This window comes from Lynx canadensis, chromosome B3, assembly GCF_007474595.2.
Source record: "Lynx canadensis isolate LIC74 chromosome B3, mLynCan4.pri.v2, whole genome shotgun sequence".
Taxonomy (NCBI): domain Eukaryota; kingdom Metazoa; phylum Chordata; class Mammalia; order Carnivora; family Felidae; genus Lynx; species Lynx canadensis.
This window is the reverse complement of record NC_044308.2, coordinates 37381037-37405885: the sequence shown is the minus strand read 5'-3', so window position 1 is coordinate 37405885 and position 24849 is coordinate 37381037. Positions and strand designations below refer to the sequence as shown.

The 24849-nt window shown below is 40.5% G+C and overlaps 1 protein-coding gene across 6 annotated transcripts in view; it reads left to right on the top strand.

Moving 5' to 3' along the window:
• Nucleotides 1-24849, top strand: part of MAP2K5 (mitogen-activated protein kinase kinase 5) — a 273345-nt gene that overhangs the window by 164177 nt on the left and 84319 nt on the right. For 4 of the 6 annotated variants that reach the window (XM_030317857.1, XM_030317855.1, XM_030317860.1 and 1 more), the window contains 2 exons: nucleotides 1149-1220; nucleotides 23504-23533. In XM_030317857.1, the coding sequence (XP_030173717.1) occupies nucleotides 1149-1220; nucleotides 23504-23533 (102 nt within the window). The remainder of the gene's footprint in view (nucleotides 1-1148; nucleotides 1221-23503; nucleotides 23534-24849) is intronic. The other 2 variants (XM_030317858.1, XM_030317856.1) reach the window with 1 other exon arrangement.

The following is a 24849-nucleotide window of genomic DNA, read 5'->3' as shown; positions in this document are numbered from 1 at the left end:
AGGACTGTGCCAACTCACCTGAAAGCACCTTGCTCACATCTTTTACCCCCCTGGTATATCCCCTGCTGATGGCTGGTGGGTGCTCACCTCCTCCATCTGCAGTGGACCAGGCTGAGTGTGGCCCCAGGTACTCTTCAGGGCTCCCGTGAAAGCTCCTGAAGGCTGATGCCATTGGTGACCATCAAGACCCCCGGGGATGGTACAAACAACAGACTGGTGCCCTGAGGGCCGGGAGGTGTGGGTTATGATCCTAGCCCTGCCACGACCAGCTCTGACCTTGACTGACCATTCTACCTCCATGAGACTTCTGTTTGTGTGTTCCTGTGTTCATTCAAAAGATTTCTGTGAAGTACCTTACTGAATGCTAGATCCTAGAGGGATAGAAGACCAGGCAGCACCCACTTCACTATGAAACTACTCCTTTTGAAGTATAGAGAGTACATGTAGTGGCTTTCTGGACCAGGTATTTGCTACACGTCTTAAATGGAGGACGAGTTGTCCCAAATGGACCTTTCAAACTGTTCCTTGGTTCATATCAAAAGAAACCCAGATAATTGGAATGAAATTGCTGAACAGTAGGTGAATCTGGGTTAAAGGAAATATGGATTTTTTTATTAGTCGTAGTTTTTCAACTTTCTTGTAAGTTTGAAATTATTTCCAAGTAAGAAGTTAAAAAAATAAAAAGAAAAATATCCCTAGTGATACAGACCCATCTCTCAAAGTGCAAATAAGTGATAACATTATATAATATTATGTAGTTTTTCAGTTCACAGCTGAGACCACTGAATTTGGAGGGAGAGGACCCTGGGTTCAGATCTCAGCTCATTTACTAGCTGAGGACTTTGCCTAAATGACTTCACCAATATGAGCCTTAATTTTCTTCATCTCTAAAATAGAGGTAATAAAGTTTTCTTCACAGGGACTTTGTGAGGATTCAGTGAGATTCTGTAGTACCTATGTAATTTCTATACGTTACCTATCTAGTATGCATATACATATATACACACATATACACACATGAGATTGTTTTGCTCTTCATCAAGTGTCATGAAATGTTGATGGCACCCTGCCTCAGCCAAACCCATATTAGTGTTTCAAACCTGGGCTAGCTTCCATCAACTCACAAGCTCCCTTCTGTTATCTTACAGCCTGAAAGAATTTCCGGGGAGCAGTATGGAATCCATTCTGATGTCTGGAGTTTAGGAATCTCTTTCATGGAGGTATGTTGTTTGCAAATAGATGCTTCTGTGTGTAACTCCTAATATTTTCTATCAAGAAGAGTGAAGATTTTGAAAAAACTAAAAATAAACTTCTTTGTACACAGAAATGTGTACAATTTCTATTAGTTATGTGTATGTACACATAGAGTTTAACTCTAAAGTCCTCATTTTGATATCCTTGAATGGCTTGTGAATGGATTATTCGGAGGTGCTGTTTCTCACACATCACCTGTACAAAACTTACCTGGAGAGCTTCTTAAAAATACAGGTTCCCAGACTCCCATCTAAGACTAATTAAATCCAAATCTTTAAGAATCTGCATTAGTAACATGTTCCCTGGTGATCCTTATGCACACTAGAGCCTGCATTATAATAAAAGATTCCAGAGTTCTGGGTAATGGTACCCTTGTTGGAATGCATATGTAACTTCCAACGGTGATTACTTTAAAGAGTGCAGTCCTACTCATTTGGATGTATAAATTCTATATGTTTGTTTAGAAAGAAAAAAAGTCACATTGCTCCAATATAGTCATTTCACATGTTGGGGGATGGGGCATGATACAATCTGGGGGAGGAGAGGGGTATGTATTTAGCACAATTTTAATGTCTTTACTCTTTATAGCTGTATTTAGAATGGACTTTATCTTAGTGTGCTACATGTAACCCCACAAGAACTCTGCGCTAAGGTTTCTTATAATGACAATTGATTTATAAGGAAATATGTACAATTTCTATTAGAAAGACATCTGGCTCAATGTGAATTGCACTAGGATAGAATCTGGATCCTCTCCAGTACTTCAAGAATTGTTTCTCACCTACATTGATTCAGAGGAAGGAGGATTTTTTTTTAAAAAGTAGAAAGGACTATCCTTAAATAAGATCATGGATAGAGTTGCAGTCACATTTTTATCACCTCTTTTGGGGTCAAATACATACTTTTTTCTATGATTTTTGTAATACATGAATGCAGTTGAATTTATAAGGAAGTATCTTTAGACTCAATTCACCTGCACTATAGAAAGAAAAGAAAAATAATCGGTGTTTGTTAAACTATATTCTTCTGCTTCTTCACAAAAGAGAATCTAAGAGGAAATACAGTATGTATGCATCAGCTGAGCAGTTAGCAATAATGGCGGACAGAAGCCCAGAACCGAGTTTCCCAGCAGAAGCTTGAAGGGCTTGTTCAGTTAACCTGTTTTGAGAGAAACTTGTACTTTTGATTTGTGGAGCTCAGGCCTTACTGTTAATATAAATTCCCTTTGCATGTTAAAATTTTTTTTTTTAAGTTTATTTATTTTTGAGAGAGATAGAATGTGTCGGGGGGAGGGGCAGAGAGAGGGAGAGACAGAGAATCTGAAGCAGGCTCCAGGCTCTGAGCTGTCAGCACAGAGCCTGACAAGGGGCTGGAACTTCACAGACCGTGAGACTGAGCTGAAGTTGGACACTTAACCAACTGAGCTACTCAGGCGCCCCATGCCTTTGCATGTTTAAACCATTGCCATCAAATGCGTTTAACAAACAACCAGATAGAGTGTAGAACACTGGAGAAGTACGTGGTGTGCAGATAAGAACCTAGATTGGGAATGAAAGAGAGAGCAGTTTCACCTTTGCTGCTGGTTTCTAGGTGTCCTGTGCAAGCCGCTTCCCTCCCCAGGCTTCTGTCTCTTCATCTGTAAAATAATGCTCTCGCAGCCCCTTTCCGGACTAACATTCTATGACTCTAAGTGGTCTGTTGTCTTTCTTTAACTTTCTGCATCAACTCTAGAGCTGAGTGACTTGGATGGTGATACACCCGAGCATGATATAACGTGCAGAGACACATAGTACCATGAGAGAACATAGCTAATAGATTTAAGATTTAGAACACGTATATTCGCTGTTCTTTCCTTCCACATTCATTTTTTCATTTATATATTGAGCTCTTGCTATGCCTGTTAGATAGGCAATGGGGATATGGTAATGAAAGGACACTCTAGTCTTGACTCTCATGGAGTACGGCATGAGGAGGACAGAAAACAGGATAATGAACTATATAAATTGTCAGGTGGTGGCAAGTCCTATGGAGAAAAATAAAGTGGAGCAAGCCTTTCTGATAAAGTACCTTTGAGCAGAGACTTGGATGATGTAAATGGAGGGAGCCACCAGGCAACAGCAAATACAGGGGCACTAAGCTGGAGTGTGTTTGGCATGTTCAAGGGAAGCAGAGGGACCAAGGTGACTGTAGTGGAGTTATCAAGGGGAAAAATGGGAAGAAATACATTCAGAGAGGTAGCCAAGGGTTAGATCATATATTGCCTTGTAGGCCATGGTAAGAACTTTAGATTTTCCTCTGAGAGTAAATGACTGAATTATATTTTCAAAAGATTATTGGATGTTCTGTGGAGCACGGACCGTAGAGGGACACGCATGGAAACACGGAGATAAGATAGGTAGGTAGGCAGATAGATTGATAGATAGATGCCCAATACATAGAACATATTTATGTTGCATATTGAAACATATCTCTGCCAATATTCTGCTAGGTGCTAGGGATGCAAAGATTTAAAAAGAGGGTCTTTATAGTATAAGGAGGGAATTTGCCATTGTTGTATTTGGTGTTTTGTCAATCATGTTCATTTATCCTGGAGATAGACTGTTGAATGGTCTCCAGATGACTGAAGGAAACAGACTCATTGAATTTATAAGATTGAGGAGGATTAAGGTATAGGGATTGTGTAACAAATTGTCACATTGAGTGTGGGACACCTGAATGCCAGAAGGAATATGTTGGCTCAAAGTGGGGAGGAGCGGAGGACAGGAAGGGTTAGGCGTCCTAATGCTCCCAGTGTTTTCAAATGGTTGGTGAAGAGCCAGATGTTGAATCAGAAGGAGGAGGTAATGTAGGTACAGGATGTCAAGTGCAGTGGGATTATGATCATCGAGAGAGGTTGTTGAACACCTCTTTGTGTTTGATGCTTAACCAAATGCTTTCAGAGGGAACTATGTAATTGTAGCCCTTCTAGGAGCTCACAACCTCCCAGACAAGCAAGTGACAGCATGTGACTGACCACAAGTGATAGACCAGTAAGTCACTAGAGAGTAGAGTAAGGCCCCTGGTGTGTGTCTTATACCAAATTCATCTGGGGTACAAGGTAACACAAAGTAAGTGATAGGGAAGGGGAGTCGGAGGTTTTGAGCCCATAGATGAGAAATTGTGAGTTATTCAGTGATGAAGAGAACCCCAAGCTTCTTTTTTTCCTTAAGGGCAGATGTGATGAGACTATTACCTGAAAAGATGTGGAGGTTAGTCCACAAGAAGCACTTGAAGTAAAGCACGAAGTAAAGATTCTTTATTTTCACCCACAGTCTGCTTGGGATAAATGTGGCAAATCCTGTTTAAAGTCATAGAGAGAAGTGTGAATCTCCATGCATTTTAAAATTCTGAATAACAAATTAGAGTCACCATCTTCAAAGAATTGCTTCTCTTCTGTTTATCCTCACTTTTAAAAACAAGACTTCCTTTCTACGGGTGTGCTGTGAAGAGTAAAAACGTCCATTCATTCAATACTGACTATCTAAGCACTTATCATGTGCCAGGCCATAGAGACTGGGTCACACAAAACTTCTGATAGAGAAGACCAACCACTAAAGCCCGAAACAAAACAAAACAGTGTGCTAGCACCTTCAGTAAAGGTGCTTCCAAGATACTCTGAGCCCCAAGCCTGGGGGAGAGACGGGGTTTCTCCAAAGGAGTTACAGTTGAGCTGGATTGGTCTTTTTTTTTTCTTTAATGTTTATTTATTTTTGAGAGAGAGAGAGAGAGAGAGAGAATGAATGAGCGGGGAAGGGGCAGAGAGAGAGGGAGACACAGAATCCAAAGCAGGCTCCAGGCTCTTAGCTGTCAGCACAGAGCCTGATGCAGGGCTCGAACTCACAAACCATGAGATAATGACCTGGGCCAAAGTCAGATGCTTAACAAGATGCTTAACCAACCGAATTGGTCTCAGAGAGAGTTTGCCCCTGGGAGAAAGAAGGAAAAGAGGGAAGAGCCTCTCCCCATGGCCCCGCACATCCTAAGGTGGATCTCTGTGAGCCCCTCAGGAGAGGTCTAGTGTCAGAACATGCAAGGTCTCATCTAAGCTGTTCTACTACCTATTTGTGTGGACACCTTCCTCAAAGTGTTTTGAGTCATTTTATTCCCCTAGAGTACTGGTGGTAAAGAAACGTGGGATCAAAATATAGGAAACTGAGCAAGGGAATTGTTCTGAAATCACACAAGAATCAAATAGAGACTACGTGGAAACTAGAGTTTTCTATCCCTTCTACCTCTACTAGTACACCCCTCCCCCAGACTCCATAAAGTCCCAACCCCTCCCTGAGGTTTGGTGAGGCAGGAATCAGAAGGCGCCTTCATCGTTTTAAACTCCTAAAATAGCGAGGCTCACCTTTGCTTGCCGTCTCCATGCTGCCCTTCCCTTGTTAATGTGCTGTCATACTCCCCATGGGGGTCATAACAAGGCCTCTCGCACACTTGTTCATAAAAGATGATGCTACATGCCACTAAAATGTGCCATTAAAAAAGTCACAGACAGGTACATTTGTGCCTTAAGCAAAGAATCTTTAATATCAGACTATCTTTTATCCAGGGACAGAACTGCCCCATCTCCTCTCAGTTCAGTATCCCTGTGGGATAAAATGGGTCTCTTCCAGGATTCTGTCAGCTGTATGTAGTATTTGGAGTTGGCAGAAGCAACATAAACATGGAGATTACCCTTAAGAGGGGAAAAAAGGAGATTATTCAGCTTCACTAGAGCATGGCAGTGTCACTAGATGAGAAGAATTTGGCCCCTTTCTCTGTGTTTTGCTTATGGTTTTCAACTCAGATCTCTGAATGTGTTGTAGTTCTCCTCATGTGGATTAGTTATGAAGCCAAATAAAGGTCACTGCCATATGAGGGGTTTGTATGGGCTGACTTTGTCGTGGGAGAAAGAATCCATGTAGAATTGCACTTCTTCCTTGTACCTCCATGACAGAAATCAGTGTGAAAATGCAAAAGAAAAAAAAAAAAGAAAGAAGTAAGAATAAAAGTAAGAAGTAAGAATAAAAAAAGAAGTATGAATAAAAAGAAAAAGAACAAAAAAAAAAAAAAGAATTTTATGCCACCAACAAAGGCATAAAATTCCTGAGCTAGAACAAACTAGGAGGATTAATCCTGCTCCCCAGCATATTTGTTTGACTCTTCTAGAAAGCTCACACTGATCCAGTCAACTAGGTGGTGATTTTTAGGACTCTTCACCCTAGTAGTTGCCATTCAAACTTCAGAGCTAAACTTTAAAATGACAATTGGTACATAATAAGAGCCATTTTTTTAATATATATTTTTATTTATTTTTGAGAGAGAGAGAGAGAGACAGAGCACGAGCGGGGGAGGGGCAGAGAGAGAGGAAGACACAGAATCTGAAGCAGGCTCCAGGCTCTGAGCTGTCAGCACAGAGCCCAACATGAGGCTCGAACTCATGAACCGTGAGATCATGACCTGAGCCGAAGTTGGTCGCTCAACCGACTCAGCCACTCAGGTGCCCTGGGGCACAATGTCTTAATTTCACAAGCAGCTCAGTACCTATCTCTCTTCCCACAGACTGGCTCAAGAAGAGAAGCCCCTCTATTTTTTTTCGCTAATTACTCATTCCACTCATATTGTTGTGTCATTTAAATCACAACATGTTTGCAAAAGCTGTATTTTTAAGTTGGCCCTTCTTGGGTCAAAATATAAGTCAACACACACCTTCTTCCAGCCTTGATTTTGCAGTACCCAGAATAACGCATACACATTTTAAAAGCACCGGGCCAGTCCTATACTGCCCTTATTCTCACTGAGTATGCTCTACAAGTACATGTTCTGGTTTGTGATTCTAGCCGGCGGGTTATTATAAACCTTATTAAGGTTGGTGGTGAATAATCTTCTGACAGGCTTTTCTGCAGGAGTCAGACTGAAAGCCCATCTTTAACACATGCATTTTGCTCTTTTCACTTGGGTCCTCGCTTTTTTCTGCCTTTGTTTGCCTCTTCTTTCCGCCAGTCTCTTGAGTCTGAGGCATAGAACAATCTGGCTCGATGTGCTTGGTTAATTGGAGTGTCATCTAGTCCTCTGAGACCCCTCTTCAGCGTGATCCCTGTTTTATTGAAGTGGTTTGAATGATGTGTTAAATGATGGAAGCAAGGTCCATGGCTTAGAGAAACGTTTCTAGAAAGGCGAAGAACATATTCAGGGAGCCACACAAGGTCATTGTCATGACGGTAACGCCATCTTCTGAAGATTTTTATGAGTTCTGTTGTTTTGGCCAAGAGAGTTTTTCTTGTGAGTTTTAGAATCACCATTCCAGGTTAAAAGCAAATCCGTGGAACACTCTGCCCTTCACTCTATGTGGCGTATCATTTTCCTTCATCTCCCCAAGATACAGGTCAGATACCCATCCTTCGTGACACCTGCTCTGATCTCTCTGACTAAAAGTAGCATCTTCTTCTGACCTTCATCTTCATCTCCCTCGTGTCATCTGCCTTTTCCACTTTGTACCATAATAATTTATAGGCATGTCAGACTTCCTTATGATAGGAGTCAAGTCTGATACTCTCAACACCACCTACACTCCCTAGCGCAATTCCACTGCCCCTCAGTGGGTGCTCAGGAAATCTTTTGGCTCAGTTTTTTCATACTTTTGTCACAGCTCTGAAGCAGAAGTTGGATGGAGCCTTTAACATAAGCACACATAAATGTTGGCTGAAGAGATCACAAATGTTTTGCACGTGGAGAACGGTTTTCTGTTTGCTGGAGTATAGACCTAGATCAGATTTCACCTCTAGCAGTCTAAACCGTAGATCCTTGGATAAGTCATTTAATCTCTGGGCCTCAGCTTCTTCATCTTTAGATGGAAGCTTTACTTCAGAGCTCCTGGACAAAGGTCACAATGAGAACATTAAGCCATTATCTCCTCTTTTTAAAAGGAATTACTTCTTGAAATGTTTATATTTCTGTTCAAAAAAGCTACTGATTTGATTAAAGCATGGAACACTTGCCGTAGCTTCCCCTTGCACCTCAGACTCCACTAAAAATAACCGTAAAGGAATTTTTTTAAAAGGCATACTACATGAAGACAAAAAGGGAAGGAGACTATAGCAACCAACTTCGGGATGTGGAGAGCAGATGAACAGTGGCAAACAACCTGCAGAGCCGAGAATGCTGAAATCCTAAGCTAGCTGTAAAGAAAGTGACAGGGGCGCCTGGGTGGCTCAGTCAGTTGAGCGTCCAGCTTTGGCTCCGGTCATGATCTCACAGTTTGTGGGTTTGAGCCCTGCATCGGCCTCTGTGCTGACAGTTCGGAACCTGAAGCCCGCTTTGGATCCTGTGTCTACTTCTCTGTCTCTCTGCCCCTCACCCATTTGTGCACACTCGCTCGCGCTCTCTCTCTCTCTCTCTCTCTCTCTCTCTCTCTCTGCCTCCCCAAAATAAATAACATTAAAAAACTTTTTTTTAAAAAAGAAAGTGATAGGGGCGCCTGGGTGGCGCAGTCGGTTAAGCGTCCGACTTCAGCCAGGTCACGATCTCGCGGTCTGTGAGTTCGAGCCCCGCGTCGGGCTCTGTGCTGCCTGCTCAGAGCCTGGAGCCTGTTTCCGATTCTGTGTCTCCCTCTCTCTCTGACCCTCCCCCGTTCATGCTCTGTCTCTCTCTGTCTCAAAAATAAATAAACATTAAAAAAAAAAAATTTAAAAAAGAAAGTGATAAAGACTCTGATTCCTGTGGAACACCCCAAAGGCCCAAGAATTGGTGGTACCAGTTATCTGGAACTAGGCATGAAAGTGGGACCAGAGAGAAGAGGATGATTTTAAAGTCTGTTTGAGAAGCACTTAAGCCATTTGACCCACAGATTCTTCCCCTAACTCAGCATGTGTGGACAGTCACCACTCCCCACCCTCAACACAAGACTGGATAGAAGTCTTTTTTGGAAAGAGTAAAATAAGTGACACCTAGCACTGTAGAAGAGTGCATCCCACTACTGAAGTACAGGGGCATTAAGTGAATGGTGAATGTTGAGACCTCCCAGCCTGTTCCTAGGACACCAGCAGCCAAAGTGTCTTCCTCTTCCAGGCAGAAGAGACTTTCTCAAAGGAAATCAGACCAAGAAATCTTAAAGATCCAGACATTGGGGGTTCATGTTATGTCACTTTACATCCTTCTGCAAGCTCCACCAATGAGCACAGTGTTTCCAGCCAGATTTTCAGTGCCTTACTCTTGGCAAGACATGTGAGGAAGGCCTTTAAGGCAGAGACCTAAAATAACTGGAAAACAACTTGGAGGGCCTTGGAAACTGTGAGGTGAAGAAAAATTCAGATGAACTCCTCTAGTATTGTCAGAGGGAAAAGAGAAAATGTTACATTCAGGAAACAAGAACAGGCTGCTGTAACAAAGGAACTTTCTGAGAACAATGACAACAAACAGATATTGAAAATTAGAGAACTAGGTCAGGAAGTCTAACGTAAAAAACAAGTTTCAGGAAGAAAGAATAGAGGAAATAGAGGAGAAGAAAGCACCAAAGCACATGTTTTCATTTTAATTTTATAGCATGAGAGAAATATTTACATGTTGTTTGAGATTGCCTTCCTTTTTATTATACCTATAGCAAAAAACAAAAACAAAAAACAAAACCTAACTTTTTTCCTGAAGGACATCTATGAATGCTTTTGCCTAGAGGAAGGGACTTTTTACTGAGGAATGGTAACATTTTTGAATTTTCTGTAGACATCTACGATAGAATTTTTCCCAAGGAAATTTTAGCATAAAAAGTAAATATAGTTGGATGGAACCACCTCGTCTTATGGAAATGTTAAAACCTGTGAACACATCTCATTAAAAAAATTTTTGCCTTCATATGTATATTTTTAATGGGTGCTAGATAAGACTCATAAGATACCAAGAAAACGAAGTGTAATCAGCATTTACAAGCAAGCACATAAAGCTGTGTGAAATGAAAATAAAAGTATTAAAAAAGCGGCATGGATCACCCAGCCCAGTACCCTTGACAGAGCCTCTGGAGAAATTTGATGAAAAGTGGGCAATTTTCTTTCTGTGATAAGATTTTCAGATTCAAGGGCTGTCATCCTAATTCTTGAAGTCTTAAAATGTTCCGACTTTGGATTAACCAGATATGTTGGCACCACCCCTTACAAACAGTGTGATTTTGGCCAAGTCGTGTGCCACTCCAAGTGTCACTCTCTTATCTGTAAAGTGAAGATAACTTTAAAATTCATTCATTCCTCAAATATTTACTGAGCATCTTTTATGTTCCAAACACTTTACTAAGTGCTGAGGATACACTGAATAGGCACGTTCCCTTTGCTTGTTGAACCTCCAACACAATGAGGGAGGCAGACGATAAACAATCATAGTAAACACATTTTTTGAAAGCAGGTGCTCTGAATTTTCTAGACTCCCTTATAAACACTTTCATTTAATAATAACAACCCCATAAAGTTACTGTGAGAGTAGGCTTCTGTTTGAAATAGCAATCTCGTCTATATATTGGGTGTTTTTGCCAAGTGACAAGAATTATGGAGCATTATCTAGACTTGGTTCTTGCCCCTAAATATACAGAAGAACCTATCCCTACCCCCAACTCCCACCCCTACATAAAAACACCCAGAGACACAGCTGTCTCTAGTGGTCTACAGCTGCGGCTTTGTTTGCTTTTCTGGCCCTTGGTGATTATGAACTTGGTCTGAGAGGTGACGGATAGCGCTCGGTACCCTATGAGCAGCTGCTGTCAGCTCCTTGAGACCATAAAACTTGGCATTCAGTGTGCTCCACTTAAGTACGGATATTTTCTCCTCACCGTTTTTATAATTATCATCAAGAACATGAGTGAAAGTTGAATCTTATTGTATGTTTGGTCTGCTGCTCCATCTAGTGAAACATCTTACCTGTTGATCAGAAGCTTCTGCTGAAAATCATCAGAAGCCAAAGGGATCAAAGTGAAGGGTCCAAACACCAAGGAAATTTCAGTGTATGATTGGAAGGTTGTATAGGAAAGTGGGCAGGAGTGCGGTGGGGAGTCCTTGTCCTGGGCCTCCTTCCCTTCCATTCAAGAATGTTGAGAAAAAGAGCATGTAACAGTTTCTCTCACTCATTCGCCTGCTCTTACTCCACTTTCTGTAATTCTGTTTTAACTTTGTTTTAATTTTTTTTTCCCTTGTCGTTTTTTAATCTAAAACTTTGTGTAACCCATTGCAAAAAGGAGCTGTTAAAATGACCTTTGGGAGATGATGGATTGACTAGTTCAGTCCTTTGCAAGGTTTGTGAAGGGATCCAGCTGTCTCAGATTACCATGCCTAAATGTGCATTTTCCAAGGTTGTCATTGATCGTAGTGAATGTGCAACTGGCAGACAAAGTGAGTGTCTCCCACTGAAAGAGGCATTGTTGGGCTTGCTTTGTGCTCAGAGCCATCTGAACAACCATGAGATTGACAAAACAAGACGGAACAGGTGCTGGCAGTCGCAGCTAAGCATTTTATTATTTTGATGGATTTCAGACTGATTTTAAAATTTTTCCAATAGCACATGTCCAAATTGTGGGCGTTTGTATGCACAAAACCGCCCACAATTTGGACTTTTAAGAAAACATTAAATCCACAAAGTCTTCATGTGAAGAATAAAGAAGGAAAGGGAAGACAAAGCAAGCATTTGACAACCCATATTCAGATGTTTGAAGGATTGTCATAGAGAAGAGATACTGCCACTCAATGACTGGCAGGCCAAACTTTCTGAAGTTAACATAACAAGCAAACAAACAAAACTGGAAAAAAAAATCCCATCGTTTTCTATTCAATATAAAGAAGAAAGTTCTAATGGATAGATATCCCTACATCCTTCCTACTCCACAGTGGAATCCCCTTTAGGGATAAAAATGCCGGCATTTCCATAGTGACTGAGTGACCACATGTCTCAGGTTGTTTTTGTTTGTTTGTTTGTTTGTTGAGAAGAAATGCTTTGTGGAAGAAGCTGGGATAAGGTTAGATAAGATGCAATCATTCATTAGTCACTCCGAAATTTTTTAGTGAGTGTCTAACGTGTGACAGGCACTGTGGTAGTCATTGGGAACATTGCTACGAATGAAACTGACAAAATCCCTGCTTTCATGGAACCTACATTTTAAAGAAGATGCTTGACAATAGCAAGTCATTAGACAGAAACAAACAGCATTCTATGATACGAGTAACTGAGTGGTGTGGGGTTACTTTTGAGTTGAGAGCTAAAAGATAAGGGCCAGCCTTCTAGTGACATCTGTCAACTCTAAATTCTTTGAGTGATAATTTGGGGGAACCACTGCCACTCCCTTGAGATGTCCAGTGGTCAGAACCACTGATCCTAGAATTCTGTCAATACTCAAATCCAGTGACCTGGAATTAGCTTTAAAAATCCTCTTGAGGGGCGCCTGGGTGGCTCAGTCGGTTAAACGTCCAACTTCAGCTCATGTCACGATCTCGCGGTCCGTGAGTTCAAGCCCCGCGTTGGGCTCTGGGCTGATGGCTCAGAGCCTGGAGCCTGCTTCCGATTCTGTGTCTCCCTCTCTCTCTGCCCCTCCCCCGTTCATGCTCTGTCTCTCTCTGTCTCAAAAATAAATAAACTTTAAAAAAAAAAAAAAAGCTGCTGAGGATTCAACTCAGTTAAAAAAAAAAAATCCTCTTGAAGGGGCGCCTGGGTGGCTCAGTGGGTTAAGCATATGACTCTTGATTTTAGCTCAGGTCATGACTTCATGGTTTTGTGAGTTCAAGGCCCCACGTCGGGCTCTGTGCACTGATTGAATGGAGTCTGCTTGGGATTCTCCCTCTCTCCCTGCCCCTGCTCGCGCTCTCTGTCTCTCTCAATATAAATAAATAAACTTTAAAAAAAAAAATCCTCTTGAAGATCCTGCAGACCATATCACATACTTTGGTTCTGAATTGGCTAATAGTAACTTTAACATTTTTTATAGCATTTATTTAGACAATTATTTTACATACCTTACCTTACACTTAGAGATGAGAATTTTTTTTAACTAGAAGAGGGTCTATAGAACTTGTTAAATCAGATCCCTCCTCTGACCAGTGAAGAACCCTGGGGCCCAGAGGAAGGAGGGAGCATGCCCTCCGTGACAGCACACAGTCAGCCTTATGCAGAAGAGGACTGGAATTGAGGACTTCTGATGCCAAGTCTAGCGCTCTGTCCTCTTTTTTTTCTGCTGTTGACATCTTGCTCAGTGTCATTCTTGCAAGAACAGTGATGACATAACCACCCTGTACATGTACCTAACACTTAACAAAGCCACTTGATATTCATCACCGCATTTAAGCTCCTCCATAGTGTGATGGGAAATGACTGAAAAAATCAGTAATTTGAGGCACCCAAGATTGTTCCACCGTATAAGCATCAAAGCTCCCGTTTTGCAAGTAAGGAAGCTGAGATCCAGAGAAATTAGACTTTTTTAGAAAGGTTAAGTGACTGGACCAGGCAGCAGCAGTCAGGGGTCCCAACTCTGCTTCGTTCATTATACTGTAGAGATTAAGTAGATGAAGCAGTCTGGGAAAAGAAGAGATAAAGAAATGGTACATGTAAATGAGCAGGAAATTAGATAAAGGAAAAGGCTGGTTTATTGGGATTCTGCTCGTCAGTCAAGACTGCTTGACACAGGCCTACTACCTACATTGTCCCCGTAGCCGGTTCAGTGTTACCATATTTTAAGGTGTACATTTACCATTCTTTTTCAGAAACCACAGCCTAGTTTATATTTTTAAAGAAATACAAAAACTAACCTCATCTCCAATATGTCTGCTCTAATGGGAAGCGGACAGGTGAGAATGCCATCTAATCAGTAAATATTTATGTCACGCTCTTCTGTGTTGGCAGTAAAGGACCCAAACTTTGCCCTCAGGAGCTCCTTGACCAGTAGGTAGAAAGACAAATAGAAGTGCGATGGAAGTGCATGGGACTGGGAAGACAAGAGGGAAGGCTGCCGTCAGTGTCAAGGAAAGCATCTCATTTATCTCTTACTCTTCATAAAGTACCCTGAATTAGTGGCCTAACATAAGAACCATTTATTTACTGAGGATTCTGTGGGTCAGGAATCTTAGGGCTCTGCCATTCCACGTGGTACCCTCAGGGGCCTCTGGTAAGGATGCAGCCAGATGGTGGTTAAGAATGGAAGGTCCAAGATGACTGCACCTGCCTGCGTGGCACCTCAGTGGAAGTGGCCACTCCATCTCTCTCTCTCAGGAGCAGCATATAAACACTAGGAAATACTACGTGATTATGACTCCCTTGACTTTGAAACATCTAGAAACAGAAGTGTAGAGTTGGTTGAACTTTGTAGACTGTACCCCAGCACTGACGTTTTCTCCGGTAGTCACAGCTGCAAGACTCCAGTGAGCAGTTTAGAAATGGAGGACCCTACCCCTACCCCCACCCCCACCAAACCCAGAGCTAGTTCTCTAGGGGCTATTATGATTGAAGTTGTGTACTATTAGAGGACAACAGGTCAGCATTTTACAACCGTGTTGAAAGGGTGTCATTTCTTAATTCTCACTGTGAAGATTAAAATGGTTATTGAATTAAGTATATGAGATGGGTTAGGAGGCAGTTAACTCTAATCTTTTTCCCTTCTTTCAACCCTTAAGTCTTTAATAAGAAATAATCCATTTAAATTAATCATAATGCTTAAATACGTGATAGTGATTATTCTAAGCAGTGATGTGTAAGAGGGCCTTGTCAGTTAAGACTATCAGCCCATAATACTAAAGAGCTTGTATACTATGTTCATTAAAGAATTGTAGCGTAGAAACAACTAATCCAAGCACTTCCAGGTCGGCTAGGCTCTAGAAGACATCACCATCAGGGGTTTATCATAATCAACAAACGCTTATTGTCAACCTACTGCAAAATACCACTTCTGGCATCATGGAGAACATATAAACGTACACGACTTCAAGTTTGCCCTTAAACAAAACTTAAAACTTTCCAGGCATTAGAAACACAGGAAGATGTAGAGCAGTAGGAAATGTCACCAGGTAGAGGATGTGCTCGGCTGCCCAGTAAATGGTATGGACAGGGAGTGATGGGAATTTTGTCTTCAAAGTTGTCTTCTGGGAGTAACTCCTTGCAGGAGCGGAGGAGTAATTTGAACCAAGCCCAGAAAGGATGAGTAACTTAGAATTCCATCTGTTCATCTGTTGTTGCGCCATCTCAGAATCCAGGCAGGACAACTACCCCCAGTATTGCATTTTGAGTTGGAGTTGTGCAAACATTTGAAAAGCATTCATTTTTTTTTTTTCTATTAGAAAAATAAATTGTTTGCTTTCATCCACCATGACTGAGCTTTATCTCTTCTTAATTCAGAGTTTCTCACTGAATTTCCTTTCAGTGCACAGAACACCAACAAAAGAGACCTTTGCGAGTTGTTTCTCAGTGACTTTTAGAGATTTAGTTATGTATCCAGATATTTTCATTAGCATCGCTCTGAGTAAAGGTACTGATGGAAATCAACTTGCGACAGTGTCTTTCAAAGCTACAAAAGTGGGTCTCCTTAAAGAGAGGAGGGGTTGTTTTCCTTTTTTTTTAATCGGCCGCCTCATATTTACTATGGCCTGGTGAAATTATATATTGCATCTAAACCATAGTATTCACACAAAAAATAATTCCATCGGAGTTTTTGGTGTAAAGTAGTATAGACAGATAGATTGATACACACACACACACACACACACACACACACACACACACACAGACCAAAGGAAAATGAGGCAAGTGAGCTAGCATTATGGGAGAGGAAGGAGAATTTATGTGTTGGGACAGCAGGGTGAGAAAGACCGAACAACGTTTAAAGATTCAAAACAATAGCGTTTAGCATGAAATCTACTTTTTATCATCCTTACCCGGCCATCAGAATGAAGAAAGACAGTGTCCAGCTGTAGCAGTAGTTTGGTAGCAGGAGAATTAGAGGTAAAGGTACTAGTGCCCGAGGGGTGGGTCATGAATTAATAATTGCTATGTGGCGGATGAGCCCGTCAGAAGAGCTGAAAATGAGGAAGTTGCCTTGCAGAGCGCTATCAATCACTCAGTGACCATAACTTCCAGTAATTAGTGTATTTTATGGGCCTTTGCTTCAGTGGCTCGAAAGCACATATGCTCCAGTCACAGCTAAACTTTGCCGGAGTAATATTCCAGGATGATTTATCCTCCTGCTGCACTGGGATATACCCCTATATTAGGTGAAGATTGTGAACTAAGCTGCAATAAAGTGTAAGTTTAGGTACAGTTTGCCCAGGTTGAGACCTCAATGTATCATGCTTTTCAGCATTCATGGTTAGGCTACAGCAAGCAATCATTTTTAACCGTGAAACAAATAAAGCAATTAATGGAACAGCATTAGGATATTGTACTTGTGAATTACTGTTGCCCTCTCCCCATTTAAGTGTCCACTGTAATAAGCCCATTTCTAATTAAAAAAAAAAAAAAAAGCCCACACTCTATTGGAAACATTTATTTGTAATGCTGTCTTTTCTCCATTATTATTAGTAATCTGTGGGATAGAAGGCAGGACCTTCTGAATGATGGAGAAGTGCTTGATTTATTTCTTTGTGTTACCACGTTTGGCCTCCTTAAGTTAAAATAAATTTACTTTTTATCCGTGGACTCTAGTGAGGATGAGTAGTTCTTTTTTAAATACTGGCACATGTTAAGAAGCACTCCTGATGGGAACCTCACATTTAGGTTCTCTCTACACAAAGAAAACATGTTATTTGCGAGCTCTCAGGAGCACTTGGCACTTCTGTACAGCCGTAATGAGTTATTTGTCGTGCTTCACCCACCGCACTAGAAGTCTCTGAGGCCTTTGCAGACAGGGTCCTTTGCCGTTGCCAAAAACATCTGTAGAGCCCACAGTTCTTAGTGATTTAACAAGCTTTGCCACCAACCTGCGGTATGACCTTGGGCAAATTAATTAAGCTTCTGGTGCCTCCATTGGGCCATAATTCTGTTTGTGTTAAGGAAATCCTTAGAGTTTATAGGAAAGTGTTATGTGAAAAGTATAAATTGAATAGGGAAAAGATATGCACGGTCCCACTATATTCATTTCAAAGTGCCATGTTTCTACACCACTTTTAATGATGGTGTCCTTGAATTTCCTTAAAATAGACCCCCGTGATAAGCGTGTATTTCCCCCAAGCAGGGGTGGGAAGGTACACACCATTTGGTGCTTTCGTTACATTTGTTATCCCATCTTTAATTTGCAGTGTATTATAATATCACACAAGTTAAAACACTAATAGAAAAACAAACTAATTGTCTTTAATTAAAGTGAATTAGGTTTTGATTTTAATATATTTGATGTAGTGAGAACTGATAACGTGGAAGGTCCCTAAGGTTATTAGGGCATATTTCTGTTGGGCCTGATGGTGTTAGTAATAACCCTCTTCCTCATAGTTGGAGACATGAACAAATATGTCACTTCATCAGTCTCTGTTACTCGCACTTATGCCCCTCCGCAGGGGTCGCAGATTCCACAAGTTATCAGCTAATGGCGTTATACATTAAAAATTGAAGCTTTCCTCACTCTGAGGCCTTTCAAGGCTTTGTTCTTAAGCCCTAGACACTTTGGAGTGCAGCTGCAAACTATAGGCAGAAGATTAAATTAATTTGTAACTCTTTTTTTTTTTTTTTTTTTTTTTTTTTGGTCCTGCATTACTAAATCCTCCACATTTAATTGAAACCCTACTTCAAGACGCTTTGTGTTTCTGTGTTCTTTGTTGTCAGTTTAACCTCCAAAGCACTTTAACACTGGTAAATTGCTGTTATATCCTTTGGATTGTTTCTAAACCATTCAGTAAGAGGATAGTGAAATTGATACATGGGAAGAAAAGTAAAATCTTAGGGTAGATTTTGAGGTATTTAATATTTATTATGGTTCTTTCCCAGCATAGTTTCAGATGATTTAAACTCTCTCTCTAGGACTGTGTAAATTGGTCTTGGGATGAAATCTCACCTAGGGAATTTTATGTAATCCAGTAGTTAAGTCTGATTTTTTTAAAGTTTTCCTGTGTCTGAATGTTCCACAGTAGCTGCTGCATTTCTATAAAATGAAGGTTTAACTGCAGTGCACAATCTAAATGCAAGATCCTTAGATGGAAATTTAATTGTGTAAAATGTGCACAAGGTAATTAAGAACAAATTTTAGAACATTTCAGTCTATAAAGTCCTCCTTCAGCTAGATCACTGGCTATATTGAAAATGCTTATTTTCAATTTGCCGTTATGCCAAGAAACATAGGATACGTCTAAATTAAGAATTAAAAAAAATTCCAGGGCTCTTCGGTATAGGTGTAAATTTAAAACCCATCCCACATTGTTGATATTCTAGGTAAGAAACTTGATTCACCAAAAACATTTTGAGTTTGTGTCCTGCTCTTGCATTCTTGCCACAATATATTTTTGCTCTCTATCGTTTATGACTCCATGGCCATAATTATTCTTGTTATCAACAGAAGCCATTTTTGTTGCTTTGTAAATAAGTATCTTCTACCTTTTTGTTAAAATACAGATGTTTCTATCATGCAGTTGCTCTGCAATTTGGCAGTCGTTATGATCACACCTACATATTTGTTGTTTAAATTGTAAAATCCAACATATTAAAATGCTGCTAACTCGAGTGAGTATTCCATAGATTTTGATTGGACATATCAAAGATCAATAAGATGACACTAAGGAGGTTTTAGTTTTACAGCGAAGTGTTAGTGGTTTGCTGATATTTAAATGTATTCCCAATGGTAGGTGTTTTCAGAGCATTCTTTTTCTACCTTTTATATAGTGCATTTCCCACAACGAACAGAGTATTTAGCAATTTGCTGAATCTTAAGTATTTGGAATTAAAATGCACTTTTTTAATTTAACATTAAATAGAATCCTGTCCCTCCCCCATCTCTACCTCCACCCTCCAAAAATAAATAAAGCTTTTCCAAATCTTTTACAATACAAGGCGCTCCCCTCCTGGGAATGAAAAGGATGTGAGAGTCATTTGATGAATTGCTGGCGCTTAAGTGCATCCACATTTTTCAATATGCTTTTTTTTTAAACTGGACTTAAGCTGCCTATATTTAAATGCTGCTTTTGTAAAGATGATGAAGAGAGCAAAGATTTCTATTGGCTTAGTCCTAATCTGTTTGCTTTGTTGTGATTCTTTTTTTTTTTCCTTTCCTTTAACTGTTAACCTATTTATAAATCTAAATCTACATACAAAGGTCATTGGTTGGCTGAACTTAAACCATTTTACTCAGTAAATTTAATTAAGAAAATACAGTGCAACTCATAAGCAAATGAGTTTTTTCCTAGTTTTAAACCAAACCACCCTCTTGAGTGCTGATTGCCTTGCCCGACCCCTGGTGATACAGAAACAGGCAAAATTAAAAAGGACATTAAAGCTTCATTAAATCTGAAACACATTTAGTACAGTGACATATCTGCAGGCCATTTCAGAGAAGATTACATACTCTCTTTTGTAAGTTTCCTAATTTATAATACCTTGACAATAAAAACTGGGGAAATGCAAGTAGATTAATAGACCGGTAGGGGTAAAAGATACAGAATGGCCCCAGGTCCGTCTGTCTCTGAAACATTCACTCATAGCATATGTGTTCCCTCTTCCCCATAAGGCTTCAGTGTTTATTTTGACTTTTGACAGCCTCATGAAGAACCTGTTCTTCATGCAGCCATATCTGCTAACAGCCCTTTTCCTTTTTTACCTTCTCCTAATTGAACTTGATAAAAGGGTTCTAGGGCCTGGCTATATATTTCCTTCTATTTTGCCACAAGACAAATAGTGTGGAGCAAAAGCACTGCAGTTGCATTAAACCTAGAAGGACAGGGACATACATGGAGGGCAGCTGCCTCTCCCGGGGCCTTAAAATGACTGCTTTTGGCACCAGCCTAGTAGTGCCACTGCCAGTTTTCACTGGTGCAGAATTGGAATCCTGGGCCCGCTGCTGGAGCAGCCCAGGAGTGACAGTAGGCAAGAGAGGACACGATCGTTCTGCTCTGGTCAAGGGCAAGGAATCATTCTCAGTCTTCTGGCTCCAAAGAGGTCAGAGCTGCAAGATATCTTAGATGCAGTTCTCCCAGGAATGTAGTTGACAGGACTGAGATTTTGTAGGGTGTCAGGAAAGTACCCACAAGGCAAAGCCAGTCCCAAGAATGATGAGTTCCCCAGTTCAAGCACTGCCACCTGTTTCCAAGCAGACTGGTACCCAGGGGCTCCCAGCTGACCAGCGTGCACTGAATTTTCTCTCTGTTCTCTTGCATGGTGGTATCTTATAGGGTAAATGAATGCTATCAGCCATCCTCATTACATTGTACCAGTCATGACAGAGGCCACCAAGTAGATGAGTGCACGGTCCCAAGTTGACCGTGACCTGGCCTCTCCATAGAACAATAATGATTTGAGAATTTGAAGTTTTGTGTTGAAGTGGAAAGAATTCATATTTTTCATTTTATGCCACTTTTTTTAAGCGTTTCATTTCTCATTGCTTATTAGTTCTTTCAACCACAAGAGGCACTGTCCAGTGTTGGTACCAGCCAGCTAATTTAGATTTTAACCACGTGTGTAGTGGGCAAGTTCTTCTGCCAGTAAGCCATGTGGACAGAGTTCTTCCATAGTCCTCAGTGACATGTTGGACGTATACCCGAGTGAGTGGCACGGTGCCTGTAGAAAGTCTTGAGATAAAATATTCTAAATGTTGTCTACTACTTATTGTTAGCTTTTTTAGATGAGAGCTCCTCCTCTTAGTAGTTTTCTAATTCCAAATGGAAGGACATGCAAACCTTGTAATCCACAGATGAGTGCGATGATAGGTGACAGCTTTTTATGAGCGGTCACTGCCTGTCAGGTCAATACAGAATGGTACAAATGCCTGGCCTACCATCTCTGCTGCAGTAGACCATAGTGACTCCTCCAAGATCATTGTGCGCACTCTCCTTGGCCAGGCACATGCATGGCCTGTATTGGGTAAGATTGGTGTAGGGGGGAGTGGAAAACGTAGTCTCTTCCCTTCCCAGTTAAAAACAGTATATAGTGGGGCCCGTGGGTGCCTCGGTTGGTTAAGCGTCTGACCCTTGACTTCAGCTCAAGTCATAATCTCACGGTTTGTGAATTTAAGCCCCGCATTGGACTCTGTGCTGGCAGCATGGAGCCTGCTTGGGATTCTGCCTCCCCCTCTCTCTCTGCACCTCCCCTGCTTCTCTCTCTCTCTCTCAAAATAAATTAAAAAATAAACTTAAAAAAAGTTCATTTTTTTAATGTTTATTTATATTTTTGAGAGAAAGACAGATCACAAGTGGCGGGAGGGGCAGAGAGAGAGGGAGACAAGAATCCCAAGCAGGTTCCAGGTTCTGAGCTGTCACAGAGACCAGCATGGGGCTCAGACTCACAAATTGCGAGATCAGGACCTGAGCTGAGTCAGATGCTTAACCAACTGAGCCATCCAGATGCCTCCCCGAAAACACCAGTGTATAGACAACAAACATAATCACACAAAACTGTGAAAGGGAGTTTCACATCCACACTCTCTTTCCATCATACCTTCTTGTGTTGTTTTTGCTGTCCATACTTTATACTAATCTCTTGATTAATGATATTACTAAGTGAATAATGGTAGTATAACTTTATATCTTGAAAATCCGTGAGCTCTAAGAAATGAGTATAAGGTCATGAAACTTCCTAGGCATTGCAAAACACACGCACATACACATATAAAAATATACATCCAAATGAGTGTTGGCCTTTTCAAAGTAGTCACCTTTTAAGTCATATGGTTTATTCCTGTTACATTGCTCTTGCTCAGACTGGTTTTAGATCTTTGAAAATTAACTTCAGCATTTTCATGTCTATCCTTAGTAAGGGTATCTTATTTATTTATTTTTATTTATTTTTCAGAAGTGGCTTTGGGGTTTGGTAATACCCACAAGCCATTCAGACTTTAGTCAACAAATAATTTACATTTTCAAAAAGCGCAGGGAGCAGAATTTTAAGTCCAAGATAAAATGCAATTCTAGCAAAATGAAGTAGATGTTCTTTTGTTACTTGAAATGATTCTAAACACAATTCCAAAAGAGTTCAAAAATGTTTCCGTGGTGTCTGTGTTTTTTAAATAAATACACAACTTCTCAAGATGTAGAAGAGCAATATAAAATGCCAGAAAGAACCTGGATTAAGTTGCAAGCCTAGGGTCAGGCCCTAGCTTCTCATTAACTGTGTGGAAACTTTTTCAGTGGGGCTCTTGGGTTCTAATCTGTGAAATGGATTGATACTGTCATGGGTTCATTCCAGCTTCACAGTTCCCTGAGACAGCGATTCCACTTCGAAAGTAGTTACAAATATACAGAGAAGATTTCAGGCCTGAGAATGGGCCACATTATGAAGTTGCAAAGTTTTGCTACTATTTTCTTTAAATATGTTAAGGCGTATTTGGTAAATTTGATGTTATTACTTTATATCAACCCTGTTCCTGGTGGAATCATTTGGTTTTTACAGGTGAGAATTCCAAGACCAAAATTAAGTGACTGGCCTAGAAACACATGGCAATTTACAAATCAAGCAAAATTGGAAGCTCTCTAAAGATTCGTGTCCCCAATTTCAGACTTTGACCTATAGTGTTGAATTCCCAGCCTTGAATCGGCCCTTTCCTACTAATGGTAGCTCTTTATTCCTAACAGTAGATAGAAAGTGAATGAAAAAACTAATAAATTGATGAAAATAATGGCAAAAATTTCTATTTCATGTGGCCCATTCCCCATATCCTATAACACTGCGTGTGTACTTGTGACTAAAAACTCTACACAACTAAGGGCTGGGAAACAAGAAGGTGTCTCCATCTTACAAGAGGAGAAACCAACAGTCTCCTCTAGTTTTACATCTCTGTCTCAATGAATATTGTCGCACACATGTGAATGTGAATCATGCCCATAGAGCTGAGAACATTCCTAAGAGAAACCACATAATGGTAATGTTTAGTTGTTAAAATTGGAATATTTTATCAGGGATGCAACATTGCCCATTGAAAACGTCCATTCTAAATACAACTCTTAAGGTAATTACAGCAATAGTTTAGTTCCTGCATCCAAGGTTGTGAGCTTTTTATATTTGCTGGGTACAGTTCGAAATTTAGTGCTTGTCTGTCTTAAGGAGATCTGCCCTGCATGCAAATCTATAACTAGACAAATATTATTTCCTTTCCCAGCTTGCTCTTGGGAGGTTTCCATATCCCCAGGTAAGATTGTTCATTACTGCCGTTTGCCACTGTGACATTCATTCCTATGTATGAAGGTGCAGGGAGCAATTGTGAACATTTGAGCCACATACAAATAAATCTGTCCTGTTAAATTGAAAAGTGATATCTTAAAGGAGTCATTTAGAAGTCTCTATTGATTTTTGATTTTTTTTAAACACCAGATTTTTTTCTCCTCTTTGTTAAAGGTTGAAAGGCATCATCGCGCTCTTCCTTTGTGTGACATTGGTGGTGTTTTTCCTTATCCTAGCCCAGTGCCATGTGCTCATACTGAGGTTAGAGGAGAGGCACAGCCTTTTCTTGATATACTGTTTGAGCCTTTAGATCCAATTAAAATTATTTCAATTAAAAGGTTGAGATGAAGGGTGAAATATGTGATCTGGATCATTATTTTTGCTAAGCAAATAGGCCCCCAGCTTTATGTGGGTGTGATTCTGAACATACTGTTTTTTAAAAAATTTGCCTCTTGCTGTCCACACTTGTAAGAAAGCAAACTGTCCGTTATGTTACCGTTACTGATGATCATCTTTATAATTTCTTTAAGATTCTTATTTGGAAGGGTGCTCGCACTTAAACTATAAAGGTGTTTTGTGGTTTGAAAATGATTCCCCCGTGTATGTGGGGGGAAATAAGTGAAATGTCTAGAGGGATGAAAAATGAATGGTTTTGACTGTTTTCCTCTGGTTGGTGCTCACTGTTTTTCTGGCATCTTGGTCTGTACAGGCCAAAGCGCCTGGAGGCATGTCTGATTTAAAGGTGGTGTTGGTCTCTGCTCTTTAAGCATCTATTAACTTGCTATTATTATGCAAATAAGTGTTGTATTACACATACTAATTTATGCATGGTTAGATTATGCAGATGCATCACAAACATGGTTATTGAATAATAGGATGGGGCTCATTCACTCTGCCATCTTTATAAGCTGTTTTAAGCGAATTCTCCTGGTACCCATGTGGACATTTAAAGACCCTTCACTTGCTGAAATGTCTCTTTTGTATCCTCTTTCTTTTACTGTTAAAGCCCTCAGATAAGTGGGGGAGACATCGCCTAAGTTATTAGGTTCAGGAGTGTTAGACTCACTTTTCAAATCTGCAGGCTTCTTTGTTTAAACATAATCTTTTCCTTAAAGAGGAAATCTAAAATATGTAATCGCTTGGCATGCATGCTAGCATTTAGTCAGATTTTAGTGGATACAGGCTTGCTGCTTAGCTCTAGGTAGCCCATCAAATTAAAATCACATTTTCAGGATTTATAGCTCATTAGAATATTTATCTTGGTAAGCCTCTTATCCTGTCGGT